At 30.6% G+C, this 15,994-nt stretch overlaps 1 protein-coding gene across 19 annotated transcripts in view; it reads left to right on the top strand.

The window, feature by feature from the left end:
* Window positions 1–15,994, top strand: part of LOC139512971 (ecotropic viral integration site 5 ortholog-like) — a 59,194-nt gene that overhangs the window by 34,129 nt on the left and 9,071 nt on the right. For all 19 annotated transcript variants that reach the window (XM_071300977.1, XM_071300998.1, XM_071300981.1 and 16 more), the window contains 5 exons: window positions 12,478–12,538; window positions 13,858–13,911; window positions 14,421–14,591; window positions 15,215–15,370; window positions 15,727–15,873. In XM_071300977.1, the coding sequence (XP_071157078.1) occupies window positions 12,478–12,538; window positions 13,858–13,911; window positions 14,421–14,591; window positions 15,215–15,370; window positions 15,727–15,873 (589 nt within the window). The remainder of the gene's footprint in view (window positions 1–12,477; window positions 12,539–13,857; window positions 13,912–14,420; window positions 14,592–15,214; window positions 15,371–15,726; window positions 15,874–15,994) is intronic.

Here is a 15,994-nt window from a genome sequence, read left to right on the forward strand (position 1 = left end):
ATCAGATATTTCAATTTATGGGTTTCAATAAAGTCAACTTTGACAAAATTATTGGTATATCATCTTTTATAGCCTAAATTATAATTCTATTCAGGGTAATTGTTTCATATTTCAATTTTTACCTGTGGAATGAGTGAAATTGATTTCAGGTGTGATTATATCTGAGGTGAAATTGACCTTATCCAGTGACCTATTGTAAATATATTTACATAGATAAATAGTGTAGATACAAAGTATAAAGAGGATAAGATATTATCAATTAATAATGACCAAATAATAATATACCTCTGGACATTCTATACACAAATGTTGTTGGGGAGCTTTTGTCCACTCAGATTTTGGTTGTTCAGGGCTGAGCTATTATAGCTGTTCTTCTGTGGTAAAAACTGTATTTATACGTCCATTTTTATGGAATAGTACACATTTTGTTGAAGGGCCAACTGAAATCTGCCTCCAAGTGTGTGATTTTTCTTGCTGTATTGAAGACCCATTGTGGGCCATTGGCTGTTTTCTGCTTTTGATTGGGTTGTTGTCTCTTTGACATTCCCCATTTTCATGCTCAATTTCATTCTATTGAGTGCATTCTGTTATAAAATTTGTGTGGATATATTGTGAGGATTATGAGTCTTCATTTATATTTACTAAGTCTATTTAGGGGCATAGAGAAGATAATAAACAAAAGTTCATGCACAATAACTATCACTATGATCTTTTTATGCCCCACCTACGATAGTAGAGGCGCATTATGTTTTCTGGTCTGTGCGTCCGTTCATCCGTCCGTCCGTTCGTTCGTCCGTCCGTCCGTCTGTCCCGCTTCAGGTTAAAGTTTTTGGTCAAGGTAGTTTTTGATGAAGTTGAAGTCCAATCAACTTGAAACTTAGTATACATGTGCCCTATGATATGATCTTTCTAATTTAAATGCCAAATTAGAGTTTTGAACCCAATTTTACGGTTCACTGAACATAGAAAATGATAGTGCAAATTTCAGGTTAAAGTTTTTGGTCACGGTAGTTTTTGATGAAGTAGAAGTCCAATCAACTTGAAACTTAGTATACATGTTCCCTTTGATAAGATCATTCTAATTTTAATGCCAAATAAAAGAATTTATTCCAATTTCACGGTCCACTAAACATAGAAAATGATAGTGCGAGTGGGGCATCCGTGTACTGTGGACACATTCTTGTTTAAAGATGAATCTTAGTTTAAATATCAGAATACAGAGGTTGTAATGAGTAGATCTCTCTTTTAATGCCACAGTAGCATCCATACAACTCTTGTAATCTGTTGTAATAGTGAGATTCAAATAAGGATGAAGCCTCGGAATTTTCATTGAAATGAAACTTGAAAATCATGAATCTATATTCAAGTATGGACCATTTCCCATTAGAATAGAGTAGACATGATGAATCTCTATTCTATTATCCTTGTCAGTTCACTTGATTTCAGAAATATTGGATTGTTTCATGTTCAAGATTTAGCAACTTAAAATGTTGGAATATTTTACTTAGGGTCATTTTGGCTGTAAAACTGTCAATTAAAGTTATTGAAAGTCAATATTGAATTTTATTTGACAAATTGAATGATTTCCATATTGGGTTAAAACTCTAAGGCCACATTTGACAAATACTGAATAAATTTATACTTTTAACAAAAGATAAAGAAAACATTCAACATTCCATTGTAAATGGTTTGAAGCTGTTTTGATATAAACCCGTCATTTGTTGATATTTGTCATGTTCCAGTCCTTTGAAAGTTAATTGGGTGAACATAATGGTTTTACAAATTGTCATAATAACTACATGTGCTTTTCATACTGACAGAAGTCAGGGTGACACTGTATTTGTCTTTTGGTGACAAGATGTTAATGTCTAAAGAAATATGATGTAACCTGTTTAGGTCAAAAGGTTAAAAAAATGTGAATTACAAATGTTTTACATATTTTTAGTTATACATGTATAAAGTAGCTTTACCATGGAATGACAAAACTCATGAAATTTTAATTGATCCTACAATGAATCATTGTTTCTACTTCATCAATACCCCCTCTTTTTAAACATCTAGAACAGTTGTCTTGATATGTACCTACAATTATTACTTATATTCTGAGTACTATTAGCAAGAATAAAAATATACCTAAATTCTCATCCAATAATTTTTTTTAATTGGAAGAGTTTCCCAAAACACTAAAGGGTAGTCCGTGTCATATATCTTCAAAATGTTAGCACTCAAATTTGTCAGTGTTGTAAGATATTTTAAAAATGAAATTCCATTTTCCCTTCTCATATTCAAACTCATGCCCATATATATCAATTAAGACCTTTTAATTCATTATTTGGACAGGATTTGTTTAGTAAGTGCTTAGATTTAAGTGAAATGTATGTTTAACAGAAATGTACTGAAATTGTGTGTATATACCTTGTATATTTAACATAAGCTTGCTACAACTGGCGATTGAATGTTAAATAAAGCCTTGTTTAAATAAATTTATTTAACATAGTTATCCAGTGAACTTTTAAGTTGAATACCAGCTTATCAATTCAAATAACACTGAAATAATTAGAAATTCTTAAATTAGTTGTTATCATGTAAGATATTTTTTGATATTATATTCGGACAGAACACTGTACTTGTTCTAGATAAAATAATTCCTTGCAAAATTGTGCAGGTCTTTTAGAGACTCGTATGAAATAAATTTGAATGGGAGGTTAAGTTTTGTGTAATCAGCTCTCTATAATCAGTTTTGTTGTATATTATCATATTTTCAGGCAACAGGGTCTGTAGCTTGTATTTCGGTGTTTTAGTGATATTTTTAGGCAATTTGTTTTGAAGCTTAATAAATAAATGTTAATGCCTATGAATTGATGATCAGAATTAGATTATAATCCATTGGGTTAGATGCATTAATAGTGCAAAATCTGTAAGAAGAAAGTGATTTCCGCTGATTCTTTAAATTTATGGTAAATTAATTTTTAAAGGTATAATATTGAAATTTTCACTATAATTTAGATTAAAATGTCAGTTGGGTTGACATAAAACTTTTGAAGTCACTTCTAAGGCTATTGAGATTCTTCAAGTGTGAAATCTGTTTATTAATTTAGAAAACCAATATCCTATTGTATTTCCCTTAGTGACTTTTGCCAAATCCAACCAAAAATAGAATGACATGACAAATCGCTATCATCATATAATTTCAATCCAATCTTATGAGTGGTATAGCTATTTGTAAGTTTGATAGTATACTTATTATGACCTGTACCATAATAAAAACATGTCTTAAGATAAGCCATGCTGGGACCTACTTCAATGTTATGATCTTATATTGAAAAGTTGACAAACTTATTAAATATCAGTTACATGTTTTGATCAGAGTTACAGGTATTGATACAATAATGAGGGAAGAATGTCGTCAATGATAACTGATGGTCTTTTAAACGCAACTCCAAATACTGAGATGTATCTTAAACAAGACAAACCTAATCTTAAGGATTTTAATTTATGATAACGATTAGCTTGAATAGAAGGTTGTGTCCGTTTACATGGCGGGACAACTGTCCATTGAGGTTAACTTTGATTAAATAAGATTACATTTCTATGACCCCTGATTTACACGGTGAATTGAGCAGGAACAAAAACATTTTGAACCATTTGACTATGGGTGTGACAGATGTTTAACTAGATTAATGCCTTAGAGTCAGTAAATAAAACATTTAAAACTTTAGATAAAACTTATCCTGAGTTCGTACCAAGTGTAACAAAAGTTACAAGATAATAAGGATATGTGTCATCATTGCCAACAAATCCACTACAAGAGCTCGCATTTTAGTATATGCATTTTCAAAATATTATGTTTTCCCGTCATCAAGTTAAAGAAGTATTCCTTCTTCTGGTTCTTCTTCCCTCAAGCAATATAATTGAGAATAGAAATGGGGAATGTGTCAAAGCGACAACAACCCAACCATAGAGCAGACAACAGCCGAATATACTGGTATAAGCTTGTTAGAGTTAAAACTGGTATAAGCTTGTTAGAATCAAAATGTTTTTTTATGGTTTAGCCTTGTCTGAAATTCCTTAATTCCGAAATTCCAAATTCTGTCATTCTATCATTCCGCAACAAACCATTATACAGAGTTTTTTTCTAAACGCCTTCAGATATTGGGCTGATTTTTGGTATGTGAGTTAACCATTGTGTTTTACAGATCAAGTTAAAATTTCATACCGCTCCGCTAATTTTTGCTGAAATTACGGGCTTTGGACTTTGATAAATTGTTGAAAATCACAGTTATACGGACTTTTTTTCTAAACGTCTTCAGATATTGGGCTGATTTTTGGTATGTGAGTTAACCATGATGAGTTACAGATCAAGTTTAAGTTTCAAACCACTCCACTAATTTTTGCCGAAATTACGGGCTTTGGTTTTTGATAAATTGATGAAAATAACAGTTATATAGACTTTTTTTTGTAAATGCCTTCAGATATTGGGCTGATTTTTGGTAGGTGAGTTAACCATGATGAGTTACAGATAAAATTACAGTTTTGTTCCGCTCCGCTAATTTTTGCTGAAATTATGGGCTTTGGACTTTGATAAATTGTTGAAAATCACATTTATACGGACTTTTTTTCTATACGCCTCCAGATTTTGAGCCGATTTTTGATATGTGAGACTACCATCATGTTTGTGTCCACATGTGTTATTCAAATTGCAGATTTTTAACCTTTGGGACGGGGCCATTCGTGTGGCTTTGACACATCTAGTTATCTTTTGTCACTGGCTCATGATATTTGGCAGGACAGTGTGTTGGTGTGTCATATATGATTTGACCTTGACTTTTGACCTTAAAGTAAAAATATTTCATTTTTGAGGTACTATTTTGTGTTCAGAAAAATAACTTTTTATCCTTTTATAACATAGGCTTTTGTAATTTGACACACGAGTGCAGCGTTACTCATGATGTGTCACATACCATGAAATAAAATGATATTAACTTCCATTGTCTTGATTTATCATTAAAATTATTAAAAAAAAAGCAATGTTTCTAAGTTTCATTTTAATTGTGAAAAACTGAATTGATTTAATCCACATAAATAAAAAATATATATATTTATATGTATATGCCTATGACTCATCAATGTCATTGATTTATAATTACTGTCAAATAGGTAAAAAAATCAATTATATACAGTGTTTTGTATGGCACAGGTTAGGAAATTGTAGCAAAGTAAGCATAATGTTTAATGTCCAAGAGTATTGTCTATCCCATAAAAGAAGGTGGTTGAACCCCAAATATGGCATTGATGTTTAGTTTTTAGCTCACCTGGCCTAAAAGGCCATGTGAGCTTTTCTCATCACTTGGCGTCCGTCGTCGTTAACAATTTTTCAAACATCTTCTCCTCTGAAACTACTGAATGGATTTGAATGAAACTTAGCATGATTGTTCCTTAGATTATCCTGCACAAAGTGTGTGCTTCGATTTTTGATCCGTCAAAAAACATGGCCACCGTTACTTAAAATAGAACATAGGGGTCAAATGCAGTTTTTGGCTTATATCTCAAAAACGAAAGCATTTAGAGCAAATCTGACAAGGGGTAAAAATGTTCATTAGGTCAAGATCTATCAGCCCTGAAATTTTCAGATGAATCAAACAAACCAGTGTTGGGTTGCTGCCACTTAATTGGTAATTTTAAGGAAATTTTGCAGTTTTTGGTCATTATCTTGAATATTATTATAGATAAAGATAAACTGTAAACAGCAAAAATGATCAGCAAAGTAAGATCTACAAATAAGTTAATATGACCAAAATTGTCAATTGACCCCTTAAGGGGTTATTGTCCTTTAATGACAATTTTTCACAATTTGTTCATCACATTTGCTAACTTTAAAAAATCTTTTCCTCTGAAACTACTGAATGGATTTGGATGAAACTTAGCATGATTGTTTCTTAGATTATCCTGCACAAACTGTGTGCTTCGATTTTTGATCCGTCAAAAAACATGGCCGCCGTTACTTAAAATAGAACATAGGGGTCAAATGCAGTTTTTGGCTTATATCTCAAAACGAAAGCATTTAGAGCAAATCTGACATGGGGTAAAAATGTTCATTAGGTCAAGATCTATCAGCCCTGAAATTTTCAGATGAATCAAACAAACCATTGTTGGGTTGCTGCCACTTAATTGGTAATTTTAAGGAAATTTTGCAGTTTTTGGTCATTATCTTAAATATTATTATAGATAAAGATAAACTGTAAACAGCAAAAATGATCAGAAAAGTAAGATCTACAAACAAGTTAATAATATGACCAAAATTGTCAATTGACCCCTTAAGGGGTTATTGTCCTTTAATGACCATTTTTCACAATTTGTTCATCATATTTGCTAACTTTAAAAAATCTTCTCCTCTAAAACTACTAAACCAAATTCAACCAAACTTCAACTGAATGATCAGTAGGGTGTATAAAATAAAGTTTGTGCTTTATTTTTTATTTCGTCAAAAAACATGGCCGTCATGGCTAAAAATAGAACACAGGGTAAAATGCAGTTTTTGGCTTATATCTCAAAAACTCCAGCATTTAGAGCAAATAAGACAAGAAGTTAAAGTATTTATTAGGTCAAGGTCTACCTGTCCTGAAATTTTCAGCCGAATTGGGTAACTGGTTTTTCAGGTATAATGCCCCTGAATTGATGATTTTAAAGAAATTTTGCAGTTTTTGGTTATTATCTTGAATATTATTATAGATACAGATAAACTGTTAATAGCAAAAATGTTAAGCAAAGTAAGATCTACAAATAAGTCAATTTGACCAAAATTGTCAATTGACCCCTTAAGGAGTTATTGCCCTTTAAAGACTTTTTTCACAATTTGTTCATCATGTTGACTTACTTTAAAAAATCTTCTCCTTTGAAACTGCTGTATCAATTTCAGCCTAACTTAGGCTAAATGAGTTTCAGAGTATCTAGTATAAATTTTATATTTCATTTCCTTGTATGTCAGAAACATAGCTCCTATGGCTAAAATAGAACATAGGAGAAAATGATTTTTTTTTTGCTTTTGAAGAAAATAGGACGATTCAAAGAACATTTAAATAAATTGAAAAGCCAAAATAATCATTGATGAGAGATTTAACCAAAAAAATTAAGGTGAGCGATTCAGGCTCTTGAGAGCCTCTTGTTTTCTTTCAATAGACCTCTGATAAAGTAATTAACTTTGTATATCTCAACTTGTAGCGATAATTAAGAGCTTTCCATACAATAACTTGTTCATTATTGAAGGTCATTAATATTAACATTTATGGTTTTATGAACACTTTTGTTGTTAGGTTTCTGTCTCATTGATCTTTAACCTGTATACAACTCCCTTTCTTCATATTTTTTCCAAGTATAAGCTTGTTTGTTGAATGGGCAACTCACTTTTCAATATATACATGTATATAATACTCAGTAAACTTTTGAACTGGTAATTAAGTTTACAAAAAATTTAAATACATTTATTATTGAATAAAACTATTTTAATGATTATTAAATATGCTGATATTTGATTAATAATTCCAACAAATTTAAACAAGGTCAAAGAATAGGACCTTGAAGAGTAATGTTGTGCTTAGTTTTTGATTACACAGTTTCTTTTTAAGGTAACATGGTATTATAGAGATTTGAAGTTCTCTTATCCTTCATAAAAAAACCCTGATAAAGTGAAATTTAAATGAAATGAATACTGATTGTAAAGGTTGATCATTGATATTAAGGATTTTTGTATTTGATTTAGAATTCAGAAAACTGTGTCCTTGTAAGAATAAAATGACTAAATCTTAAGGTAGCCAAATACATGTAAAGCACTGAACATATAAATATAGTTAATTTAATCCTAGTTAATGAAGGGCTGTTATCTGTTAGAGATATTGTACACAAAAGAAAAAGTTACAAAAGGTAACAGGTCCTCAGGCTGACAAACACAACAACCAACCATCATCTTTTAATTGTTATATAGGGAAAAAACACCAGGTGGAGTTCACCTGTATCATGACTATTTAAAAAAATCCTAGGTGAGATTTAAAGTTGATAGAAAGGTGTTGAAGAAATTTTTAACATATTATGTCAAAATGCACGTTGATATGTGTTTGTTTAGTTAAATTATGTGTACTTTAGGATCATTTTTTAAAAGAGATGAAAAACAACAAATGAATATATACAACATAACTTATTATGACAGGAATTTTCTTTAGTGGAGAAGAACATTTCATATAATAAATTTGTGTTGCATAAATATTTATTCATAAAATTTTGAAAAGGAAAAGGTCTTCTCAACTATTTTATGTTTGAAGAATCATACACCCGTGAAATAAACAAATAACCTGATATGTTTTATGAAGGAAAAAAATTCAGGTGTTAAAGATGGGACATATTTTGTTAGCTGTATGATATGTGAGAATTTATCATATGGAAGCAGGACACTGTTGTAACAAGTTCAACATATTTGTGGAAAGGAGATACAGGACACCTTGACTTACGACTGCAGTCAAATTTACTTCATAACTAGTGTGTTAAAATATCAGATTGAAAGATTTCAAGTTTCGTCATTTGTCAGTTTTATACTAAAAAGCAAACTTTATAGAAATGATTATTAATAGGTTGACTGGTTCTTTATGTGATTTATTCTAGCCAACAAGGAACAGCTTGCATGGAATTGAGAAAAACATTTTTTGAAGCTTATAAATTATGACAAAAACTATATATATGTAGATTTTGTGTTCAATATGTTGCTGACTTCATAAGGTCTATATTGATTGAGGTAATGTGCACAGCTTGCATATTTTACGTCAGTATCACAACATTCTTATGGAATGATGATCTTATAGATTTTTGAGGATAAGTTTTGTGACTGATCATCGTAAGTCTTGACTTTGTGTGTTTTACAATACATTACTAAACTCAAGGAATGTTACATACAATTACACTGATAAGTCATTGACTGGTCAGTATTTAATGGTCATAAATTTTAAGTCGGAGAAAGTTGATAGTATATAACTCCTGACAGGTGGATGGATGTAATATGGACAATAAAACTAAATGACCTAACATTTGTTAAAATTTTTAGGTCTCCAAGATTTTCTTAGTTTTGTTTACATCAAGAATTTGTATCTGAAGTCTGAATTGAAATGAATGATAATCTTTCGACCATGGATGTTTCTATGTGAAAAAACTCTCAAAGACACCCTAGGAATATTTTCTGTGTATATTGAGTATATTGATTTGTTATGTGCTAGATATTGACCTTTTTGCTGTGGATTTGAACCAGACTGTAACAGTGAAGTTATCTTGTAAAATATTTCAAAGGACCGTAAAATATTTTTAGCACATTTTTTTTATCTAACCAAATGTGAAATCTAACAGAAATGTGATATAAGTGGACTGTATACTATGTATAGAACTTAAATGGATTTTGACTGTTTTTGGACAATATTAAGACAATAGTTGTGACTATATTTACTTAGAAGCTCAGGTATCTTCCTGGGTGATAATGCAAGGACACTAATTCTATGGATTTTGTGGATTATGATGATTATTACTCTGGGAATACTTGTGATGGGTAAGCTATCAAGTAACAGGAATATAATGGGATAACATATGTAATATCAATCACGTAAAAATCAGCTTTTAATTTTTAATAGATTTTCAATTTAAGAATAGTATTGAGCAATTAGTTAGTCATCTATAATATAATTGTAAAACTTCAATGTAATATTATGTGTATCAGTAACTTTTAATATGGACATCTAATGTAAAATCTCTTTTACCTTTAAACTAACACCCTAAGGGAGGCATCAAAGACCATTCTTTAATGACAAAGATAAATATTTAAGGAACATAAGCTTTCAATTTTAGGTGTCTCCCTTGTTTGACAATTTTATTTTTATTATTTTTGGTATTGATAAATGCAAAACCATCTCTACTAAAGGTCAGATAACAGGTTGAATGCATAGGGATGCAAATGAATTTAATTATTAACTTGCAAGTCAATAATACACCAGATATGCCTTGTGGCTTATTTTGACAAAATTAAACCAAACTGACTGTTTATAGCGGAATTATCATATCTATATTGCTATTTTGAAATGTTTGAAACAAAAAATTGAATTTTGGTGTAATTCGTAGCAAATTTCCAATTGTTTTAAAAATCACTTCCAAATAATAGTCCATGGAAGTAATGTTTTAGTTCAAACATGATCTATTGTAACAATGATAACAGTTACCTTTCTTACATAAAATGTTGCCTGTGTGATATCAATACAGAGTATTTTGCTTCATTTGGACAAGGTGCTGCTCATTCTCTTGTTTAGTTGTCTATGTAATCTATGTCGAAGGTTTTTTTCTTTTCATGTTTTTCCTTGGGTCCATTCTCACTGAACTAGTACACAATTTTATTTAGTGGTGAGGGATTTACTCCCCACCTTGAAGACCAATTTGTGGCCTTTGGCTGTTGTCTGCATTTTGGTCAGGTTGTTGTCTCTTTGACATATTCCCCATTTCCGTCCTCAATTTTATTTTGCTGGTTCTTCATCTCACTAGTGCCTGGTGACTGCTTAGTATCGTAAATATTATGTTTTGAACAGGGGCATAGTTTGTTGGATTCCATTGCAGTAAAGCTTTTGTAAATATGGAACGTAAGGACTAAAAGCCCAACCTGTTCTTTAGACTCCTGCTGTTTAATTATCTTTTTAATATCTATTAAAAAAGATATTTACTAGAGATGTGTAGGGTTATAGCAACACATAGGCTCAATAAACACATCTATAGAAAACTTTTTAAAATTCATTAAAGTATAGTGAACCTGAAAATGTTATGCAAAGGAATTTAATCTTGTATCAGGTTATATAGTCACATATTGCATAAATTATGTAAAGTAATACAAGAATTTTATTATTTAGAATATCTTATTTGAAAAAAATATGAATTGGCAGTAGCCTGAGAGTATAATAAATAATGCATTGAAAAAGAAGTAGCTAGTTTGAATGAAGTGAATGAAAGGTTATCAATTGACATTGCGTCCATCCTGAGGATGAATTTGACTTGGATATAGGCCAAACAAAAAAGTATGTGTGTTGACTGTCACATTCTGATAAAAAATAGGGAACTAGGTAGGGATTTTTTTTTTATTTGTAATATTTGTTTACATTTAAGTCTGTAAGAGCAAAATTGTGACTTTTACAGTGCTTAATCAAAAATGGTCAAAAATAATTTAGGGTAGAGGATAAAAATTAGAATAGGGAGGGTACAGTAAACATACATACTTTTTTGTTTGGCCATACACTAGAGCAGTACAAATATCTGATCTGTCAACCTTGTATCTGTAGTTGATATGAGGTGTTTTGGTAAATGATGTGGTTTGAAGATTTATGTTTCATGGCCTGAGGTTATTCATTTGTTACAGAATACACTATTCTTTTTATGGTCTCCACCCAATTTTTCTGAGATTTAAATTGTTTATTTATGTACATATATAAGCAAATATGTCATTGAACAGTATTTTGAGTACATATTTTCTTGACTCAACATGATAATAAATTTTGTTTTAATTTGAAAATGAAACAAAGAATCTTATAAGGAAAAGAATATGAACAAAGATCCCATTTTGAAATGTCGAAGGAGTCAATCCCAAACTTATATATTATGACTATTTCAAAGGTACAGATTTTGGTTGACTGATGGTTTGTCTTGCAAAGTTACTGATCAAAAAGTTTCAGAAGCTTCCATTCACATTCTAACAAATATCTTTCAAGTGGTCAAATGAAATTGATTATTATCTTGAGCAATTATTAAATTTTTGTCATTTAAAATTCATTATTGCTCAAAGTAAACATCAATTTTGGTAAAATGCTCTTAGTTATGTTATAATACCAAGATTAAGAATTGAAATTGATGAACTTATGTATTTTGAATCAGTGATGATACAGAACCTGTATTGGTGGATGTAGGGAGCCCTAATGAAAATAAGGTGGGGACCATCAGTAAAACAATGTACAATAAAAACAAAATCTGAACATGAATGCTCAGTGTTAAAGGATGAATTGGACCTTACCCTTCTCTCTAGATCTGCCTATGTGTTTACTGGGCAGATAAATAAAGTAAGAAATAGGGAGATGTCAATTAGTTCACAACCTAACAATTAAAAAAAAATATGAAAAATCATAAAGTCCTACTTCTGATGTACTAAAATTAAAAAGCAATCTAGAACTGTAAGTTTAAGGTCATTGAATTAAATCCTAACTATTCTGTTAAAGTAGTTACAAGATAAGAATACATTATATTTAACACTAATGGATGTTTATTGATGTCAGACATATATTCAGTTTGCAAAGAGATTGTTGGAAATGTGTAAAAGCAAGATTTCCTAATCTCTTATTACTATAAGTCAGTACAACAAATCATAACTATACCATTTAATTTGACAAACAGTTTAAGGTAATTGTTTACTTATTTCCATTGTAGAATAGAGAAAGAGTATACAGCATTGAAGAGTAAAGAAAATGAGGACCAGATAGAGTTGAGGGTGAGACAGGATAAGATCAATGAAGATATACAATAAGATACAGCACATCGCATAAATGTTTTATTCTTCTTATAAATTATTATGTCCCTCACCCCCAGTTTTTGGTGGGGTTTGGGTTGCTTAGACTTTGATTTTCTGTGTTGTGTTTTGTGTACTATTATTTGTCTGTTAGTCTTTTGCTTTTTTAGTGTCGGCGTTGTCAGTTTTTTTTTAATACATGAGTTTGAATGTCCCTCTAGTATCTTTAAACTTGGGCTGATCTACATTTCTTCTTTTATATTACAACTAGTCAATAAGAAACTATGATTATGTGATGCAATTCATTTCCCCATGCTTTTGACTTGAGAATTAAAATCATCCTCAATGTTACGCCTAAGGGTATCATGCATGTTTTTCTATCGAACCATATTATTTGCCTTTGATAAAATACCTTCTACATATCCTATTTTATTTTTACAAAAAAAATCAATTTGCGAAAAAAGGGCATATCATGCCTTCTTGTGCAGCTTCTTTTTACATATGAATAAAAGGAAATTTTGGGTATGCATCAATGAGACCCTATTACACACACAGAAATAAATATATAAAATTCATACATGTGAATATATGGTCTTGGTAATAGACAATTCCCTTCAGCCTTTAATCATTGTGAATAAACTAAATTTAAACAGAAACCATCAAAGATCTTCCATCAACTCAAAAGGTAACCAAACATTCCCGATTTCCATTCTCAATTTTATTCATATAAAACTACAAATATTATCACAAATGAGTTTCATGGTAAACACAGAAACATATGTCAGCACAACTACTTAAACTTGTTTATGGGAACTCAAGCCTCCAAATTTGAGTCTCCACTATTGGGAACTAGAAGATGCATAGAAGAACTACCAATAAAAATGTTTAGAATCTTTAAAATACTGGTATGATAGTCAACCAAAAACAAAGGTTGAAGCAAAAAAACAATAAAATTTTAATGAGTAATACTGACCAAATAATACTGCTATCCAACTCTAAATATCATCTGCTATACTTTTGGAGTATATTTCATACAGTAACATGTGAAACGGGGCAAGATGATTTAGAACAAAGATGGAGATATAGAAAATTCATAGCAGATAAAATAAGAGAAACATTTCCATCTTCTTGTAAACTGTGAATTATTATAAACTTATTATAAATGCTAATATCCAAAAACTTTTTTTAGCCCAAATGAAAGATTTTGAGGACAATTTCTAAACTTGCTAGCTTTATACATAATATCACCTTTATAGCTAAGTTCTTTGAAATGAAAGATTAATGAATAATTCTATTTGTAGAGATTAAGGACAGAAAACAGATTACTCCGACAGAGGATAGATAATCTAGAAAAGGTCAGTCATCACAAACAGAATGTATTTGAAGATTTAAAACTTTCTTTTTCAAAAATATAGATTTTCTAAAATTAAGTTGGTTTTCACTGTTTTTATCCTATCTTTCATTTGGAAAATTAGTAAAATCACAAAAATATTTAGCTCTTAGAGAATCAAAACAGAAGTTCCATAATCAAATGGCAAAATCAAAAGCTCAAACACATCAAACAAATGGATAACAACTGTCATATGCCTGACTTGGTACAGGCATTTTCGCATATAGAAAATAGTTGATTAAACCGGGTTTTAAAGCTAGCTAAACCTCTCACTTGTATGACAGTTGCAATAAGTTCCTTCATATTGACAACAATTTGTGAACATTTCAAACAGACATAATAGGTAAAAAAGTTTTTTTTTTAAAATAAGTGTACAGGGAAATGATTGTAAGTTAATTGATGGTATTTCAGCTGTAAAAGAATTGACGAAGTTTACACACTTTAAAATAATCTTTGTTGACATTTTATTTCTAGGAGTCAGCATCTTTAGCAGACAGATTGATACAGTATCAATTGACAAGAGCTCAAGAGGCAGAGGAAACATATGCTCTCAAAAATGTCCTCTCTACAATCAAAAAGGAGTTAGCTGAGTCACAGAAGAAACTATCTGTAGCAAATAGTCTTATAGGAGATATAAAACAAAGGGTTAGTCTAAAATTTTGTGTAAATATAATTTTTATACCCCACTTATGCGCAGTATGTATTTCATTCCTTGCATTTTTTAAGTATATCATGTAGTTTATTATGAAAATAGAGTCAAATACTTATTGACTGTAAACTGCATTATATTATATATTATATTAAAAGTACTTTTTTTTGTACTTAATTTTTAAAAGATTATTCAAAAGAGGGGAGAATGATACCATAGCGAAAGTCAAACTCATAGATCTAAAATAAACTGACAAGGCCATGGCTAAAAAAGAAAACTGAGACAAACAGACAAATTATAGTCCACAAGACACAACATAGAAAATTAAAGACTGAGCAACACAAACCTTACCAAAACTGGAGGTTGATAGCAGGTGCTCTAGAAGGGTATGCAGGTCCTGCTCTACATGTGGCACCCTTAAATGCAATTTTGTTGTATCTTCATGCAATTAATTACTTGATATAATAACAAGAAAGTCTTTATGATTCTATTATAAGTCAAGCTATGGTTATTTTCAGACATCTAGTATAAATTCAGCCTATGATTCTGTTATTAGTAAAGTGATTGTTAATTTTAGACATCTAGTACACATTTTAAGTGAATCTATTGTTGATTTCAGACATCTAGTATAAATTCAGCCTCAGCATTAGATGATGATGAAGCACAAACTGTGATACAAAATCTACAAGAAGAATTAATAGTGATACGACTTAAAGATGCAGATACAGATTCTCTTGTAAAAGAACTGAGGTCAAAGATCAAGGAGCTTGAAGATGTGAGTACACAAAATACACAACAACATTTAGAAAATTATTTAAAAATAAATGGTATTTTTTTCATATTCTACAAAATAAATGCAGCATTAGTATACTGCTGTTCAAAAGTCGTAAATCGATTGAGAGAAAACAAATCCTGGTTATAAACCAAAACCGAGTGAAACACATCACCTATAAGAGGTAAACAACAGAAAACTGAAGTACAACAAAAAACCAACAACAATGCATCATACATAGAAATGATCTATAAGATAAAAAAAATTGTTACCCTTTATAAAAAATATAACAATACATGTATCTTTCCACAAATAATAATTATTTTCTTTTTCACATCGTCATCTTTTTTTCATTTCAGACAAATGTCCAGTTACAGAGAGCCCCTAGTAATGACATACAGAACTTACAAGAGGAGTTAATAGCGGTCAAGCTACGAGAGGCTGAGGCCAATCTGGGACTTAAAGAAATGAGACAGACTGTACATGAACTGGAGAGTATGTGGGAGGTTAGTTCTACAGATAGTACTGTACATTCATTGGATAAGTTAAATTGCTTGATTGATTGTTGGTTTCCTTAACGTCAAGTGTCAAGTGGCAAATATTTCATGCATTTTCAGGACAATGGAT

Source organism: Mytilus edulis, chromosome 2 (assembly GCF_963676685.1).
Source record: "Mytilus edulis chromosome 2, xbMytEdul2.2, whole genome shotgun sequence".
In the NCBI taxonomy this organism is placed as follows: domain Eukaryota; kingdom Metazoa; phylum Mollusca; class Bivalvia; order Mytilida; family Mytilidae; genus Mytilus; species Mytilus edulis.